Source organism: Antrostomus carolinensis, unplaced genomic scaffold (genome assembly GCF_000700745.2).
Source record: "Antrostomus carolinensis isolate BGI_N321 unplaced genomic scaffold, ASM70074v2 scaffold5993, whole genome shotgun sequence".
Lineage (NCBI taxonomy): Eukaryota > Metazoa > Chordata > Aves > Caprimulgiformes > Caprimulgidae > Antrostomus > Antrostomus carolinensis.
In genome coordinates, this window is record NW_010303068.1 from 1 (window position 1) to 16,972 (window position 16,972).

Here is a 16,972-nt window from a genome sequence, read left to right on the forward strand (position 1 = left end):
AATAATAATAATAATAATAATAATAGAGGTTATTATTACTCTTTGCATCTAAGTTGTGAAGAATTGAAAGCAATGAAATGAGTTCCAAATGATCTGGTAGTGAGTTTTCTGCCTATTTTTCATGACTGTTCAAGTTCGAGGTGGTAAAAGCAACATGTATCTCACTGCTATGTTTTAGCTGGGGAGTGGACAGTGTCAGCACCTCCCAATGAAATCAAGAATTAAAGTTCTTTAGATCTTTTTAATGTATTTTATTTATTATATCACCATGAAATGTTATCTCCCTCCGAGAAATTGAACATTATCAAATACTTTTATTAGATTATGAGAATCCAATCTAGAAACAGTAATACTGCAGGATTCATTTTGGTAATCATAACTAGTACAGCTCAAATAGTGAATTTCCATCTCAGAGTATTTGCAGTGAAATGTGTGTGATCAATTTCCAAACTAATTGGAAGTACAGTAAAAAAAGAGACATTAGGAATAAAATAAATATTAGGAATTTTAAGGTTTACTTTTGATTAATTTTTGTTTTTGAGGAAAGTTATCTTGCTGTCCATTAAATTTGAAAAGTATAGAGTCCTCTGATTAAAAATAACCAACCAAACAAAAAAAACAACCCACAACAACCAAACAAACAAATTTCAACTCTTGGTTGTATTTATGCCAGTAATGTAGTGCTGGGAGAGAGGTTTACCTTGCCTCGTCTCGCAGTAGGAAAACTGAAGTCTGGGTATCACTGTAACCTTTGCATTAAGTCCACAGCCAGCAGCCTTTTACATATGGGAAAGAGGTGCATCTTACTGGGTGAATAACAAGTTCACTCATCCATTGAAGAGAGTTAGTTACAAATGTATTGCTCCCTGGGTATTATTTGCAAAGTTCAAATCTTTGCACAAAGAACAGTGTTTCCTTCCTTCCTTCCTTCCTTCCTTCCTTCCTTCCTTCCTTCCTTCCTTCCTTCCTTCCTTCCTTCCTTCCTTCCTTCCTTCCTTCCTTCCTTCCTTCCTTCTAGCCAAAATAGAATTGAAGGTGAAAAATTAAATTAAAGTGGTCTGAGAGAGAAGAGAAGTTTTATAAGTCAGGAGCATGGGGGAAAAGGAAACACTTGTTAAGTACTTGGGGAAAACAGAGGCCAGTTAAAGGCTTATCTGCCAGGGAGCTCCACAATGAAACAGTAAGTGTGTGCTTAGTGAAGGCTATCATGGTGACTGCAGGTGAACTGGTTAGGGCAAAAGTCAGACTGGAAACCAAAAGTCGATATACTAACAGGTAGTCAGTGAAAACCTGAAGAAAAAGATGTTTTATTTGAAACGATGGCAATTTGACCTTGCAAATGTTTGTGCTCAGTCATGTGCTGTTAAAGATTTCAGCTGTGGCAGCTACTGGTTTAAGGACTGTAATTAAAACACTTGGATTAACAGGTTCAAGATGCTTCAGAGAGCTGAACAGTGATAAAATTGCTCATATTTAGAACTTTTCTCAGGCTCTTGCAACGTACTGAATCAAGGCTGAATTTTAAATTGCAGAGCCAAGCTAAGAGGGGCCCCAGCCCTGTTGGACCTGACTGCAGGGTACGGATAGCCACTGCCTGTGCTCTGGCTGACCAACCATAAGGGTCTCGGTGCAGGAATTAGAAAATGAAATTCTTTATTTTATTTTACACAAAAGTTCAAAATAGGTCATTATAATGACATTAAAATCTTTTAATGCCTTTCTGGCATTGTAAGTCTGAATCATGGATCTGTAGGTTGAACCTTGATCAATCAAAGTGCATATTTATAGTTTTGTGAGGATAATTCTGCAGGGATGTAGTATGTGTGGCTTGAAAAAAGTATGAGATGTGTGTGTTTCAGACCTGCAATTTTGATTTTTGAGCTTATGAGTCTTTACATCCCAGAGAAGAGAACACATAGAATCAGGTTATGTTAATCTGACTGGGGATAAAGTTTTTGTTTTATAGAAGTTGATAAAAGTTTGACAAACCATTTCTTAAGCACCTGGGAAGATGAGAAGTGAGAACTAAAGGAAAAGATGGCCATTATGATCAGTGAGTAAAAGCAATGTTCAAAATGGATGTTCTGATGGGATGAGTTGTTGATCTGGAAAGCCAGTTTAATTTGAGATACTTAAGGCTGAAAGAGATACCTGAGGGAAAAATTTGGTGTATGTGTTTCATAGAGGATTACAAGGGATTGGGAGATAGATATCTTGAACTCTGTCAGTGTTGTGCATGCCTGAACACCATCAGCGTGGCTCATCCTAGCAGGTAGGCAGGGCGCATACAGTACTTAGGGATGCAGATCTTGGTATGAAGAATGGAGCTCTCAGGCTGTATTAGTTTCAGTAGTTGGCTCTGGGAGGATTTTAAATTTATTTGTGAAACACAGCAGTAGCCTTTAAAAAAATTCCTTAAAGACTACTGCGAAAATGTCAGCACAGGCTCCAGTGTTACAGCTTATAAGTGATTCTGAGGGAAAAAGGAAGAAGAAGAAAAAAAAAATTCTCTTTGTGACCAAGGAAAACAGATATTTCTGATACCCAGTTTCCTTACTAAATCTGGGACCTTGGAGTCAAGCTGTTTCTTGTTTTGTCTTCCTGGAATAGCCACTGTTACCAGCAGTAGCTCATCAGCCAAATTGTCCCCGTGACACCTTTTGCACTTTGATTTTTGCCTTGTGCTGTAGTTTACCCTGATGCTTTTACTTGCCATTCCTGACTGTGAGGTCCAAGCTGTACTTGCAGGAGGGTAACATGGATTCGTGTGTGCTGCTGACATCTCTTTCTGTCAAGTGCTTGCATGACGCAGCTCCATGTAGCTTCAGCCTACCTACCTGCAGTGGCAGGAACTGCGGTGCTGTTGCTGCACGATAGTGCAGCACGTTCCCAAAAGGGCCTGAGGAAACACAGCAAAGGCAGAAAGTCATAAACTGTGATGTTCAGTGGCTCTGGCTCAGTGAAACAAATGTTTCTGGAAACTAGCATTTTAACTTCAATGGCTGGCATAACTCAAAATTAGTCAAAAAAAAGTGTGGGAGGGTTAAAGAAGGAAACTGATCTTGCTTCTTTGAGACAAAAGACAACTTAGAGGTTTCATTTTTGAAATTATGTTTTCAAAAAGTGCTTGATTAAGCATTTTAATAAGCAGCCTATGAAGAACATTATTTTTGTTGTTTTGATCCCATTTTGGCAAATATTTTAAAATTTGAAAACAAATTTTATATGAGTGAAAGTATAAACAGTATTAAAATGCTTCACAGAAAGGAATAAAATCACTATTTTTGTGATTTTTTTTTTTCTAAATGTGAAAATAATACTTGAAAATTGTTGATGGGTTCTACACTGAATGAACCGATGAATACCTCTCCTTTATTAAAAAGGTGTAATTACTGCAAACGTTGTTTGATATTAAAAAGTATGCTTTTGTCAGTAGTTCCATAATTAGACTTGGTACTAGCTTTTTGAAAGTAAGGCCCTATTACATGACCAAATGGTTGGTGACTTTTTAATGACATCTACATTAATGTTTTCCTACTGTTCCCTAAATGACCACATCTCCATCTACATCAGGGAAGTTTGTCACAAAATGGGACATAGATAGGATAGCAGTTTTCAAAGTTAAGGCTCTGGGGTCTTAACAGTTAGAGCTGACTGTTCATCTAGTTTTTACTTTTGTATGATATTTCTGATTGCATTAAGAGAAGAATGACTGCAAAGAGAGCTTGTCTTTCATTCAACCATAAAGACAGCCTCAAGTTGTTGTCACTGGAGTAATAGGGCCTTTTTCAGCAAATGGAATTGCATAACTTTGTTCTGAAACAAGCAACTGACTCAGCCTGCAAAGACATTGAGCAGAGCTTGGAATGAATGGTGCACTTGAAATGTCTGTGGGGGCATTTGCCAGTGGCAGGAAAACAAATATAATTTTCTCCTTGATGCATTATACAGCACAAAATAGCAAAAAAAAGGAGAACTAAAAGCAATGGCCCATCCAGTCTAGAAGTATGCAGTACCAAATGCTTAAGAAACAGACATGTGAAACTTCCAGCATGCAGCTACAAAATAAACTGTCCACCAAAACAGCTTTTCTCTAAGTCTTGATGGTTATAATATGTTTTATGTGCTAGAGCTCAAGGTTTATAGCCTTTTCCCACTTCTTCTGCTGTTCCCTAGTATTTACTGCTGGAATTCTCATATAACCAAAAGAAAAACATATCAGGATGGATTTTCTTCTGGTAGACGTAATTGTAGTTTCACTGAAGCTTGTGCATCCTTTCAGATTTATAACAGTTCAGCACCCCTAACATGTTTCCTAGCTCTATACAGCCTTTTATTCCCAAAGTTGCAGTGACAAAGGGGCCATCTAAAGGTGAGTAGATCATCCCTGTTTGCATCTGCCGACATTATTAATGGCTGAATCTTCACATCTTTCCTTCTTAATGTGAAAAAAGGGGCTCCAGCCAAAATGACAATCAAAAAGAAGCAAAACACTTAGAAATTTTGTGATGAAGAATGAGTTTCTAGCTGTGCCAGTTCACTGACAACATACTAGTTTTATGTCTCTACCCTTCGCACCCTCCTTTGTCTTCAACAATATTCAGTAAACAATTCAGGGGAAGCAATTGGCATATTCCCTAGTGAGACAAGATAAAGCGTCGCGTAATGATGATGACAGCAAATTCACTAAGTGAACTGCAGTTTGAGAACTTTGCAAATTGATCAAACCCTGATTCCTTGATTGCTTACTTAATCGCCTGTTACAGTCGCTCTCCTGACCCTCCATATCCCAGTTGCTTTTGTCAGCACTTCAGCTCCTGAGGGACTCTCTATTAGCCCCTCAGGTTGTGAATACTGGAAGAATAGGTTCTGGTTTGGGGATTTTATTTTATTTGCATTTAATATGTACTCTTGGCCAGCTATCAGAGAGGGAATTTAGAGATCTTCTGGACTCCTACAGTGCTTTATACATCAGACTAATGACTGCCAGGAAGGAGCTTTCTTATTTCTATTTATTATAGGATGGATGCTAATTAAAGCAGTGTCTCACCAGGTGCTGAGTACCTTAAGCAGCTTCTTAACTCCAGGAAGGGTAATGCTGTGCATATTTAGCACTTAGTGTTGTTCTGCCCACTAAAGATGTCTGGTCAGGAAAGAAATGTACAAGGGAAAAGCATATTTCTGTCAATGGTACAAGTGATTGGTGAGACTCTTAATTCATAGCCAGTTTGGGATTGGAGCCCCTAGAACTGTGTTTGTGTTTTGTTGGCAGAAGTGAAGAAATGTCCAGATTTCATTAAAATCTGAGTGATAAATTACCATATAGCATTCTTCAGAATAATAGACAAGGCTACTTCAGGCTGGCGATTTAAGCCTTTCTGAAATTTATTTCATTAGGGAATCTACTTTTAGGGAATGAAAGGAAAGGAGGGATGTAAGTCCCTGTGTGCACAGGAGTGGGAATGAGAAACTATTAAAAAAAAGAGCAATTGCTGCCTTCTGCAGGAGAGGCTGAGACTGCATTTCAGAAATGGCGAGGAAGTGCTCTCCCTGCACTTGGTCTGCAAATGTCCTTGAATTCCTTCCAGATGAAAAGTGCTGGGAACTCTGCAGTTGTATTTCCAACCTCAACACTGCAGACACCATGCTGTATGAAGTTTAACTGTACTGCTCTGCTGCCTGAAGAGTTGAGAGGGCCTGGAAAAAAGGTTTGCAGTGGCTAATAAATTGGCCATTTACAAGTTCCCCCCGAGTATCTCCCTATCTGTGTCCTGTGTTTTCTGTATAATGATGTACAAAAGTGCAAATAGTACCTAAATGTGCTCTTAAAATTAAGGGGTAAGAAAAAGATGGATTTGACCTCTCAGTATCTGAAGATGACATCTGAATGTATTTCTGTGTGTTGTGTGACTGGTAGCACTGAAAGCTTAAAGATTAGGGGTAATTCTGTTTGCTTGCATTTCCTGTTACTGTGTCTTCCAAATAACTCTGTCCCATAGGGAGAAAAAAAGGAAGTTTTGATCTATCTGCTAAGTTAATCCGTGGGGTTTTTTTTTTCTTTTTTTTTAAATTGTATTTTCTGACAATTAGTTGAACAACCATAAGCTGTTAGAGAGAATAACCTTGTCAGTATAATCAGGTAAGTGTTTAAGCGAGCGGAAAAAAAATCAATTCTCCTGCAATGTGATTTAAGGTTACTGTTGTTCAAGATCCAGGATCATGGGACTTTCTGATACCTCTTAACTGCCTCTCTGGGGGACTTTTCTCTTTGCCTCATGTGAAGTGACAGTTATGGTATCTTGGCTGAAAACATGCCTCAAATACAAGGAATTGAACTGGCCTGTGGGAGTTTTTCCTTCTGTTCCTGCTCTTGGTGACCTGCTGTGCTTGTTTTATTAACCACTTAGATTTTCATGGGCACTAATCCTCCAAAGGAAGAATATTGATAGGCAGAGAGAAAGAGTTGGTTGTATGAAAATAGATCTAAAGCATACAAATGTCACCCAGGATGGAGACCGTATCTGAGCTCGAGCTTTTCTGCTGGGGGACAATGGCTTGTTTCCATTTGGGTGTTAGACAGTGGTAGGGATTTAGCCTGTTAACAATATTCTGCAGACAAGCTCAAGACTGGCAAAAATATCTGTCATCTGTGTTGACAAGGCCTGAGCGCGTGCCTAGAGAGGAAATAATGTATACATGAGTGTATGTACATATGTCTTTGAAATATCACTATGTGGGTGCCTATATGTATCACTCTGTAAGTACATGGTGGCACATTTGAAAGTTCATAGCCATTTACTTAAGTATTTACATACTTTAATCCAAAATAAGGCCAATACTCACATCTTTAAAGCCAGCATATATTAAGTTCAAGGAAGCAGTTAAATATATGCCTAATTTTGAGCATGGACTTGAGTCCAAATACAGTAAACTCTTTCACATGCTAATCAGCAGTGAACCAACACTTTATTTTATGACAATGATTAAAACATTACTCATGTATAAAATGTGTCTGTTTTCTCCTTGTTCGTGATACACTCTCTTTCTTTCCAAGCTATCTATGAACAATCTTGTGAGGCTTATCGACACCAAGGGAGGACATCAGGTTTCTTCTACATCGATTCTGATGGAAGTGGACCACTTGGACCACTCCGTGTTTTTTGCAATATAACAGGTAATGACCTGACCTTGTCTTGGATGCTTTATGTTGGCTCTAATTCTATTGACATGTCTATCATGGTGCTGCTAAGAAGACCTCACAATCATGGGTGTCTCAGTAGTGGTGAAAAAAGCAGAGAACTGGTAGTAACTGAGGTTTGACTCTGATACGTTTCCTTAAATAGAACCCATGTAAAAGTGATTTTTAAACTAAGTTTGAAGATCTCACCTTGTACTGTTGCCAAGTGTTATTTACACCTTATAAAGGGCTCTGCTGATGTGGTTTCCATAGTGTAACTTTTAATGAGATGTTTATGTTTTTTACTAAAGATGTAGAAACTTAGAATTCAGACTTTCTTTTGTAACTGAATGGTTTCTCTGCTATATTAGAACACTAGATCTGGGAATGATTATTAAACTCCTTGCACTGAGCTAGTTGTAAACCCTTCCAGTCTGACTTAAACAGGATTACCTCCTCTCATATGAGTGTGTTGCCTTTGATGTCCCAGAGAATAGAAACCTTGATCATCCTTGGTATCTGTTTGGAGGAGAAGACATGATGCTCTTAAGACGAGGGACACCAAAGAGGTAGTGGAGCAAGAAACTAGCAAGGTGACCTGTTGGTTGAGACTTTTGAATCTTACAGTTCTGTATTTTAAAAATAAAAAGTGTTTCAAATTAATATATTTGTCTGGCAAATTCTCCACTTAAGGGGGTCCTATCTACAGGATTGTCATACATGGTTATAAGAAAAGATTGCATAGCCCATATTGTGGACTGAGGTAGATGGTAGAGCATCCTTTCTGCTTTTTATTTATGAAAGGGAGAAGAAATTTCCTAGACGGTTTCCTGTTTGGCATTTTTTGCCTCCTGTGCCCAAGTGCAGATGAAAGAACATTTTATACCCATTCTAAATTGCTAATTCTGGTTGAGCTACTTCGCCATGTATCACCTCCATGCTCAGTCCTGAAAACTAAGGACTCAGGATATTCATATTTTATCCTTAATCTCCTTGTACTTAAAGTGTCTTGAATTAAATTTTCATTTTGATTTAGTTGGGCAATCATTATGTTAATTAAATGCACACTAGTTAATTATTAAGTATGTTTTTTATTCAAGTGTAACAAATATTTAATAAAATGTGTCTCCTTCACTGTTGTTGAATCTCATAAGAATCAAAACAGAGTTTCACCTTTCTGTCTGAATATCCTTCCTGGATCTCCAGTGTGGAAAATGTGCGCATTTTTAATATTTATCATGTAAATATGTGTGATCAAAACATTGTCAGTGTTTTTTATCGCTGCTGAAGAGGTAGGTTTTTTGACAAACTCCTTGCAGAAAGCATCTGCTTTCCTCAAATAAATTTTATCTGGCAGAAATCCAGAAGGCATATACCTGATCTTCTCTCTATCTGTAACGAACTTGCTGACATTCTGATTTTATTTTGGATATGAGAAAAGTGGAGGTGGGGAAAACTGACAGAACCTCCCTGCCTGGAAAACTTTTTATTTTTATTTCTTCTTTTCCCCTAGATGTCTCATTTGAGGTGGGAGACGGTAATTTTTCACAGGCATCTCTATTATTCCTATTGCATAAAAGAGGACTGGAAAGGAAATTACTATTTTACAGTTGTCCACAGAGTTTGAGGTACAATTAGGTTATGCTTCTGTATCATCTAAATATGACTTGGGTACTTTAATCATAAGAGCTTCTTTTCTCTCTGGGAACATACCTTATTGTTATGCTGATAAAAATTACTGTTTACAGTAACAGATTAAGTGTAAAGTATGGAAAAAATAACTGTATATGTACACAGGGATTCTGAATTTGTTCCACTTTTGAGGTAATGCTTCTGCATAGTTTTCTGAAGGTATCAGTATTCAAGGAAAATAAAAAAAAGAAATTCTATGTTGTTATATGAGGAACATACAAGGAACAGAGAGAAAAAAGTCAACATTATTGTTCAGTGACATAAATCCATACCACACCTCCTGTGAATGGAAAAATCTAGATGGTCACAAGCGTGGATGGCTTCCACGTGTGGGTAGACTAAACAAATTTAAAAGGTAGTGAAGGGAACTGTCACAGGAAAGCATGGAGATCATATGTGGCATAGAGAAGGCAAATAGGATTCATTCTTTTTCATCATGTAGGAGCTAAGGGACAGTTAAATTATTAGATAGTAAGATTTGGGGGGATTTATTTTTTTTTTTCCCCCTCATGCAGTGAATAGTTCAACTTGCATCTTACTACAAGGGGACATCAAGGAGGCCAATGCATCAACAAAGGGAGAAAAAACAGGCTGGAAAAAGCCCCAGTTTTGTCTGATAGATTCAGAAGGTGCAAATAAATGTGGAGGTTTAGTTGCAGCTCCCAGCTCAAGCAGCTGTAAGCCAAGGATCACTGGGAAATGGGAGGGAGTTTCAGGAAAACCTTTTGCTTTCCCTCACTTTCCTGGGTAGCTGTTCACCCTCAGAGGCAGAGGTGGGCTCCTGGGCTAAATGAAGCTTTGCTTTTACTCAGACTGGCATTTCTTTTTGTATACAGTTCAAGTGGTAATCTCTTTATGCCCAAAACGTGTTCATGCTGAAGAATTTGGAGGTGGAATGGGAAATCTAGGGAAATGACTCATTTAGTGCTTTTAAAAGTAGAGGTGCAGTGAGCTAATGGCTTCTGGGAATTACAGTGCCTGGAATCTGTGAAGGATGAATTCAAAGAAGGAATCAGATCATCAGAAGTGAGCAGTATCATTGCATTTAGATAACAGTGTTGTTCTTTAATGTTCACTTACATTTGTTTAAAAGTCTTTCTAATTTTTTACCTGTTTAATTGAATGTAAAGGGATCTGTTTTGTAGCCAGTTACTAACCAGGGCAGATTAAGACCAGCTTTCTCACATATTGGTGTCTGGTCATAGGCATCCAATATGTGATGTGAATATGGGAAGTATCAACATTACAAGTTAATTTATTGTGTCTATAGCCACAGGGGTTTCTTTGCAGCCTGTCACCTTTAACAGCCCACTGATGAATAAAAATTTTGGAGAAAATATAAAATTGTGATTGTGTGTGTTGAGAGGCATTTGGAGAATCACACAAAGATAAAGAGGGACAGAGAAATAAGGGAAGGGAAATTTTATAGGAAGAAAAAATAAGGGGAAAAGTAGTAAAAAATAGAAAGCCCATTCTCAGCGTGGCAAGAAATTTAACAGAAGAGTGTCTCAGGGTATCTGCTGACACCATAGTGGGTAAATGTGTTTATATATTGTCTGGGAGAAGTGGCTGAAAAAGCAAGGTGACAAAAATTGTAGATGACATGCTATTATTTAAGTTGGTCAAGAAGAGGGAAAACTGTGTGAAGCACTTTAGAAGGATCTTATCTTGAAGTCTCTTTATTTCGAGTAAAAGTAAAGTATGTTATGTTGTTGAAATAGGAGGTTGTCAGGAACAGTAGTGTACCTAATTAAAGGCATAGAAAGGTGTCTGTACAAAGAAAGGTTAAAAGTAAATAATCCAGGGATATTTAGACGGGGAAGACCCAAAGTGAATAGGCCTCATGGGCAGAAGCTATGTTAATTTGCATTTTCTTACAACAGGAATAGAGTTCAATGACAGTGAAAGACAACAAACTGAAAACCAGATTAAAAAAAAAAAAAAAAAGACAACGCCTTATTAACATAATGTTTTCTTCACCTTATATATTCATTATATACAAGGCAGAGTCACTGTCCCAGGGAAATTCATCAGTTGTAAGAAACAAGGAGGAATCTACACCAAATATGCATGTGTGTGAGGGAAGTGAACCAGACATATGTACCCAAATCATGATCATATGTAGCTGGATGTCATGAGAGAAACTATGAGGGTTTGTGTGGCTCCATACACGGTTTATTAATTTGGGATGATTGCATTCAGCACCACGGGAACATGGCTAGTCTGTTTCCAGGACCTTCTGCATGGGAACATGAACTAGCTCTGCTTGCTTTACCTGTGCTCTCCCATAATCCATGGTGCTCAATGCCCACACTTATTTGCATACAGAGAGAAAGTATCCTGTCATGATTTGGGGTAATGAACAACCACCAGCACTGGGAAAGAAATCTTCTGTGTAGGCTGATTGTTACCTAATTAGTCCATTTGAATTAATCTTCACTTCCCAGTGAAGTGACTGATAACAATCAATAAAGAAAATGGCTAATGAACCCTCTGAACCTCTGGTCTGGCAGTCTTTCTATTATTGAGAGGCTTTTTATTTTTCTTTTGTTGCTTAGAAATCTATTGATCTGTCTCAAGTACTTCTTAGATGCTAACAATCATGTTCTCCAGTTCAAAGTCTGTAGACATACAATCTACATCCATGTACTTGTTTTGCTGCCCTGTATGGAAAGGCTTTGTGATGACCTTTCCTCATCTCCTCCAGAGTAAATTTTACGCTTGATATCTGAAAGATTTGCTTACAATACACTTGAGTCATTCTATCACTGTAATTTACTGATGCTGTTTTACTGTATGCAGACCCTGGGCTATCAAATCAATAATGCTTAGAAATTGCCATGACTAGATCAGTGGTTAATTTTATTTTAACCAAATATTTGTCCAGTCCTCAAATGGTGTGCCTTTTTTGTTGTTTTTTCTTCCCTTTTTTCCTCCAGTGGTTCAGACTGGGGAAAATGAGTCCTTATCCCAGGTCTTGCTGCTAGTCCAAGATCTTCTTTTGAAACTGCCATAATGAAAAAAATCATTAATGCAAAAAAAAAAAAAACCTCTCCTTGTTACAGAACACCTCTGTTTTGCAGTCTCATTTCAAAATGCAAATATTGTCTATTTTTCTGATGCAAGAAAATTAAAGCTTTGTTATCTCTATATCAGAAAACTATATAGAAACTGTGTTTAAATCTCAGACAAAGTAAGAGATTCTAAGACAGTGTGGAGACTGCCAAAGTCATACTTGCAATTTTTTATAAATTGCCTCTAGCTTTTTTTTTTTTTTTCCATTCAGTTAACAATTATCAAGATTTTATTCTTCCATGTAGCACATATTCCATGGCATGTAAAGAGGGTTGAATTCAGGAGGATACAAGTTGTGTTCCTAGCTGAAGTGTCTGAATAGTCCCACTTACAATATGGTATTTGATAAGCTATTTGAGAATACTGTAGCAGTTCAGCTTTACTCACTTTGCTGTGAACAAGGAGCAGATTGGAGAACAAAAAGACAGACTACTACAAAGCAAAGCTGGCTGGACCTCGATCCTTGCAGACAGGATCCCCATTGACGTTCCCAAAATAATCGTGAAACTGATGGTATTAGTGTCCATGGAATCTACCTTTCTGTTTGTTTCCACACAAGAATCTCAGTTTATTTTCTTATATAATGTATTAATCCCTTTTCCATAAGAAATCACCTTGGGTATGGGGATCCCTGAGGACTGCACACCAGCAGGTGCAGTCTGCCAGAACCGTTGGGAGAGTGGGCTGCATGCAGGACTAGGGGGACAGGGCTGGCCATAGAATCTTTTCCATGGAAATGTATTGCTGTGCTTCTGCACTGGCTGGAAGTGGCTGAGTCGGAAACTGGGAGAAGGCTGATGAGCACAAAACAAGCTGCAAAGCACATATTGCTGGGTCAGCCAGCAGAAAAAAAAATGGTAGATAGGAAAAAAAAAATAATAGTGCGTGGATTTCCTAGGAGACTTGGAGGCAGTGAATTAAAGCCGTCTGCAATAAGAAATTGTCTTTTCATATTCTTTGGGGGGTGTATGTTAGAGTGACTGGGTTAAATTGCTACTGCAGCTTAAAACAATACAGTGTTCAAGGAGGAGAATCTTTCTTTTGTGTGGTTACTACTGTAGTTATAGGTACAGCTTTCAGGACAATATTTGGCATTCAATGTAGAGCACCATGAAACAAATGCATCATATGAGCTCTCAGAGCAATTTTTCTCTCTCTCGTGTAGCATTTACCGTATGTTTGGCTTGTTGGCAATTTAATCAGTCTGAATAATCTTGTTTTTTGACAAACCTCCTAAATCACAGAGGAGTGATGCAGTTTGTATGGGTGAAATGTGTTCCACAGAGATATTTCAAGTTGAAGAATAAAAATGAGAATTAGACAGTACAGAACTCATTGAAAGCCAGTTTTCCAGCTGCTCTAATTTCCCACAATTTAATTTGTGTGTCATCAAAAGCAAGTTGGAGGCTTCCAGCAAGATGATAGAACTATGGGTGAGGCTAAACAGAGGGTTTAAAATGTGCTGAATACATTGAAGTCCCATGATATAAAAACATCTCCTAGGACCAAATATAGGCAACACAATATCCTAGTAATTTGGACCATTAAATAAGTCTGTGAAGTCATAAAGCTGTAGCGTTACCCTGAAATTAAAGTATTGTCACCTTTGAATTATGGAACAATTTAACAAGCATTTAGGAAATCTGTTTTTCAAGGCTGCATTTAACTATTCCAGGTTATACAGTAGAAGATGTGGCTGTACTCTCCTACTGAGTTTTGAATGACTTTCAGCTTGTGTGTGGTTTGAAATTTTACCAAGCTGAGAAAGTAATACAATAATAAAGTGGAATAGTGGAAAGTAAAAATAAACAGTGACCTTTGCTTGGAGAACAGCTTTTTAATTCTCATTGAAAATTCACAAGTGCAGAGAGAGCTCATTAAGTTGAGTAAACAGGAAAAAACCGTAGTATCGACAGGTGTAAAAAGGTAATGATAACTTCTTTGTTGAAATAAAGAAACAGAGAGCCTTATCTGCATAGTTGAACAGTTTCCAGATATGGAAATGGCTAGAAGGAGCTCATGGCACTCAATTTGGTTTGCATCTATGATTACAGTGTCACTGCTCAAAAATATAATGAAAACAAACCAAAAAAGAATTATTAAAAAAAAAATAATAAAAACAACCAGTCCTTATATTGTGAAAGAGGAACAGTATTTGAAGTCCCATGTTGAAAAGCCATACACATAAGCAATGCAGATCTTATGGAGATAAGTTGCAGACAGCTGTTGCACTACTTTCTAGCTGTAGTGATCTGTGTGCGTGTCCAGATTGCAGCTACATGTCTTACATAGGTCCTGAAGCATGCCTGAAATGCAGGCTCCCAGATGATTGTTGTCAGTAGGCTTCAGATTACATGCTGATTGAGCCATAAGTGTAATTCCTTGACCTCATTCTGAGGCAAGCAGCTGTATTCAGGAAGCATCCCTAGCTAAACTTGCGCATGTGAATTTTAGAAGATAGTATGCTATTTTTCCAAATGCTGCCTCGTTTGAGGTGGAGAAAATGGTGCTTGAATAAAGCCCAGGAATTGACCTGAGTGGTGAGGGTCTTCAGAAGAAAGATTAGGTTTATTTTTGTGTGGTTTTCTGATCTATAGAAGCAGATGTGCATGATCTTGCTATGGTCTTGGAATGGTTCAAAAATTTACTGCTATCCAGCTCTTAGTTACGTCTCAGTCAGCTGAGATGCAGGAGGGAGCAGTGTCAGCTCTCCCACTCTGTCCAAAGCAAACTAACGTTTACATTGTTTTCAGGCTCATTTGCTGCATACAAACCAAGGGGTTTCCTTTTGAAAGAAGGAACTTTCTCAGATTTTTTTTTTTTTTTTTTACTGTAATGGGAATGGAATCTCTTATTCTTCTAGGAGGTTCAAAATCACAATTACTTTGAGTACAGAAAGAATCTTGATTTGTTTTTCCTTTCCCTCCACAAACTAGAGGACAAAAAAATCTGTTATTAGCTTCTCATTTCCGAAAGATCCTGTAGAGAAAAGCAGTTCTTAAATGTCAAAGTTCAGATCTCAGAGGGACAGCTGAGTGCAGCTGTAATGATAACAAGGTCACTGAAAAGTAATTAACAATCACAAAGGAAAATAAAAGAAAGACCTATTGCATTGTCTAACATAGTTGTTAATGAGTGCTTGTCCCTGATAGTATGTTTGTTGATATCTTGTCCAAGCTCATTTCAAACCTGTCAATTAATTACATTTCCAACGCTTCTTGAGAAGACTGTTTTGTGCTATGCTACTTTTAATAAGTTTTTCCTAGTAATTCTTCACTTCTTCTAAATTACTAGATCTTGATGCTCTTGGCTTTTCAGGTACCCACACAGCACCTTTCCTGGTGTACATGTACACAGCCTGGAAAGCACCGTAGTTTTAACCGCTCTGAAACAGTGTTAGGCTGTTGTACTTCCTGAGCAACACTGTAGCCACTCTTGTGAGCATTGATTTTACTGTGATTCCTCAAAATTTTGTGGGGAGGTGCTTATGACTGCCCATCTGGAATTTTGGCAACCAGTTCAGTCCATCATCTCTTGGTTTTACATCTCACAGTATCAGCAACTTGATGTTTATCTTTTTATTGGATTTTTCAGTGAAGGTAGGGGTTAAATTTCTACAACTTCAGTGAGAGGAAAGTTAGGTCACCCTCAGCTGCTTCTGAACACAGAGAGACTAGCTGATAAGAATCGCTACTTTCAGATGTACAAGATGTGTGTTATGAAGTCACTGAATTATATTGTGCTGGAAGCAATATATGTGCAGGGTATTGTGCTGCACTGTTGGCTGTAATTACAACCACTGGGGCAAGTTTTACAAGCAATACATTTGTAATATTTCTTGTGATTTTAATCTAACTTTTGTATATCACACATTTGCAGCATTGAGCTCTAACTTAAAGGATCCACAGGCAACATCCTAAACCAAATAAGGACCACAGAATTACAGATCTATGAGCAAACTCTGTCTACCGTCGCAGAAATTATGAGAGTGTTATGAGTGAATGCATGGTTTTCCGAGTATAGACTGTCCTTACAGTTAATGCTATACATTACTGGGAGAGTCATTTCTCTGTAACTTGCATCCGGGTCTTGGAACAGACTTCTTTAAATAGTCTCCAGATGGTTGTTGTTACTTGCCTGTCATCTGAATGCCTCCATAATGGCAACCCATTAAATCATCTGAGGGTCTTTGCACAGATAGTCCATTTAGGATTTTTATACACCTATTCGAGTTCTGTTGAAGTAATCTGTGGGATATTTGTAGTTTGACAAAAAATAATTCAGCTGCAATGCATTGCAGTGACCACAAAGCTACTGGGCTCATCATGACAGTGTATTGGGAAATAACTGGAAAGTTCATGCTCTGCAAGAACTCAGGCTAGTTAATCTGGTAAAACCATCCAAATACTTAAATACACAGTTTTTAAGATTGGTTTAGAAAATATCTGGTTCAGTGTTATCCAGGGTCTACCTGTTGGAGCATAGAAATATCTTGTGTAGGTATTGCCTCTTCCTCTGAAAATGTCCATAGGTTTCTGCAAGTGAGATTGAAATATTTCTCTCATTGAATGATTAAAATTTACTTCCTTAAATTTTTGTCCTATCAGTGTCTTGTATCCTCCCTAAGTAAGCAGGGTATTTGATACAGAGAGAATTTACTATAGGTGACTCTTAATAACATTGTGGCATAGTGGAGCATGTGCAGGGCTCAGTTCTGTGAATCCTTATTAAAGGGTTTGCCTTTTACTCTGGGTCATCTTGGCAGATTGGCCGTTCAGTCTGTCGTTATTATCTTGCCTATTGCTATCTCACCAGAACCAGCTGTGAAACAGCCTCTCTGCTAAGCTAATTGCTTCTAATTGTGATGTGTTCCTTATCATGCCAACCCAAATGCTGGTCATGAGCTGGGTTGTTACATTGCAGGTTGTGCTTAAGCTTTGATTCTGCTTTCTGTCACCTACAAAATTCCTTGCTCTGCCAGTAAATGTAGCGAAGGAGATGAGAATGGGCTCCCCATTATGCAAAAGC

The 16,972-nt window shown here is 38.0% G+C and overlaps 1 protein-coding gene across 1 annotated transcript in view; it reads left to right on the top strand.

The window, feature by feature from the left end:
- Positions 1-4,308: 4,308 nt before the first annotated feature.
- The window catches only part of LOC104521845 (contactin associated protein family member 5), a 97,018-nt gene continuing 84,354 nt past the window's right edge, over positions 4,309-16,972 (top strand). The window contains exons 1-2 of the mRNA XM_010163963.1: positions 4,309-4,372; positions 7,055-7,174. Coding sequence (XP_010162265.1) covers positions 4,309-4,372; positions 7,055-7,174 — 184 coding nt within the window. The remainder of the gene's footprint in view (positions 4,373-7,054; positions 7,175-16,972) is intronic.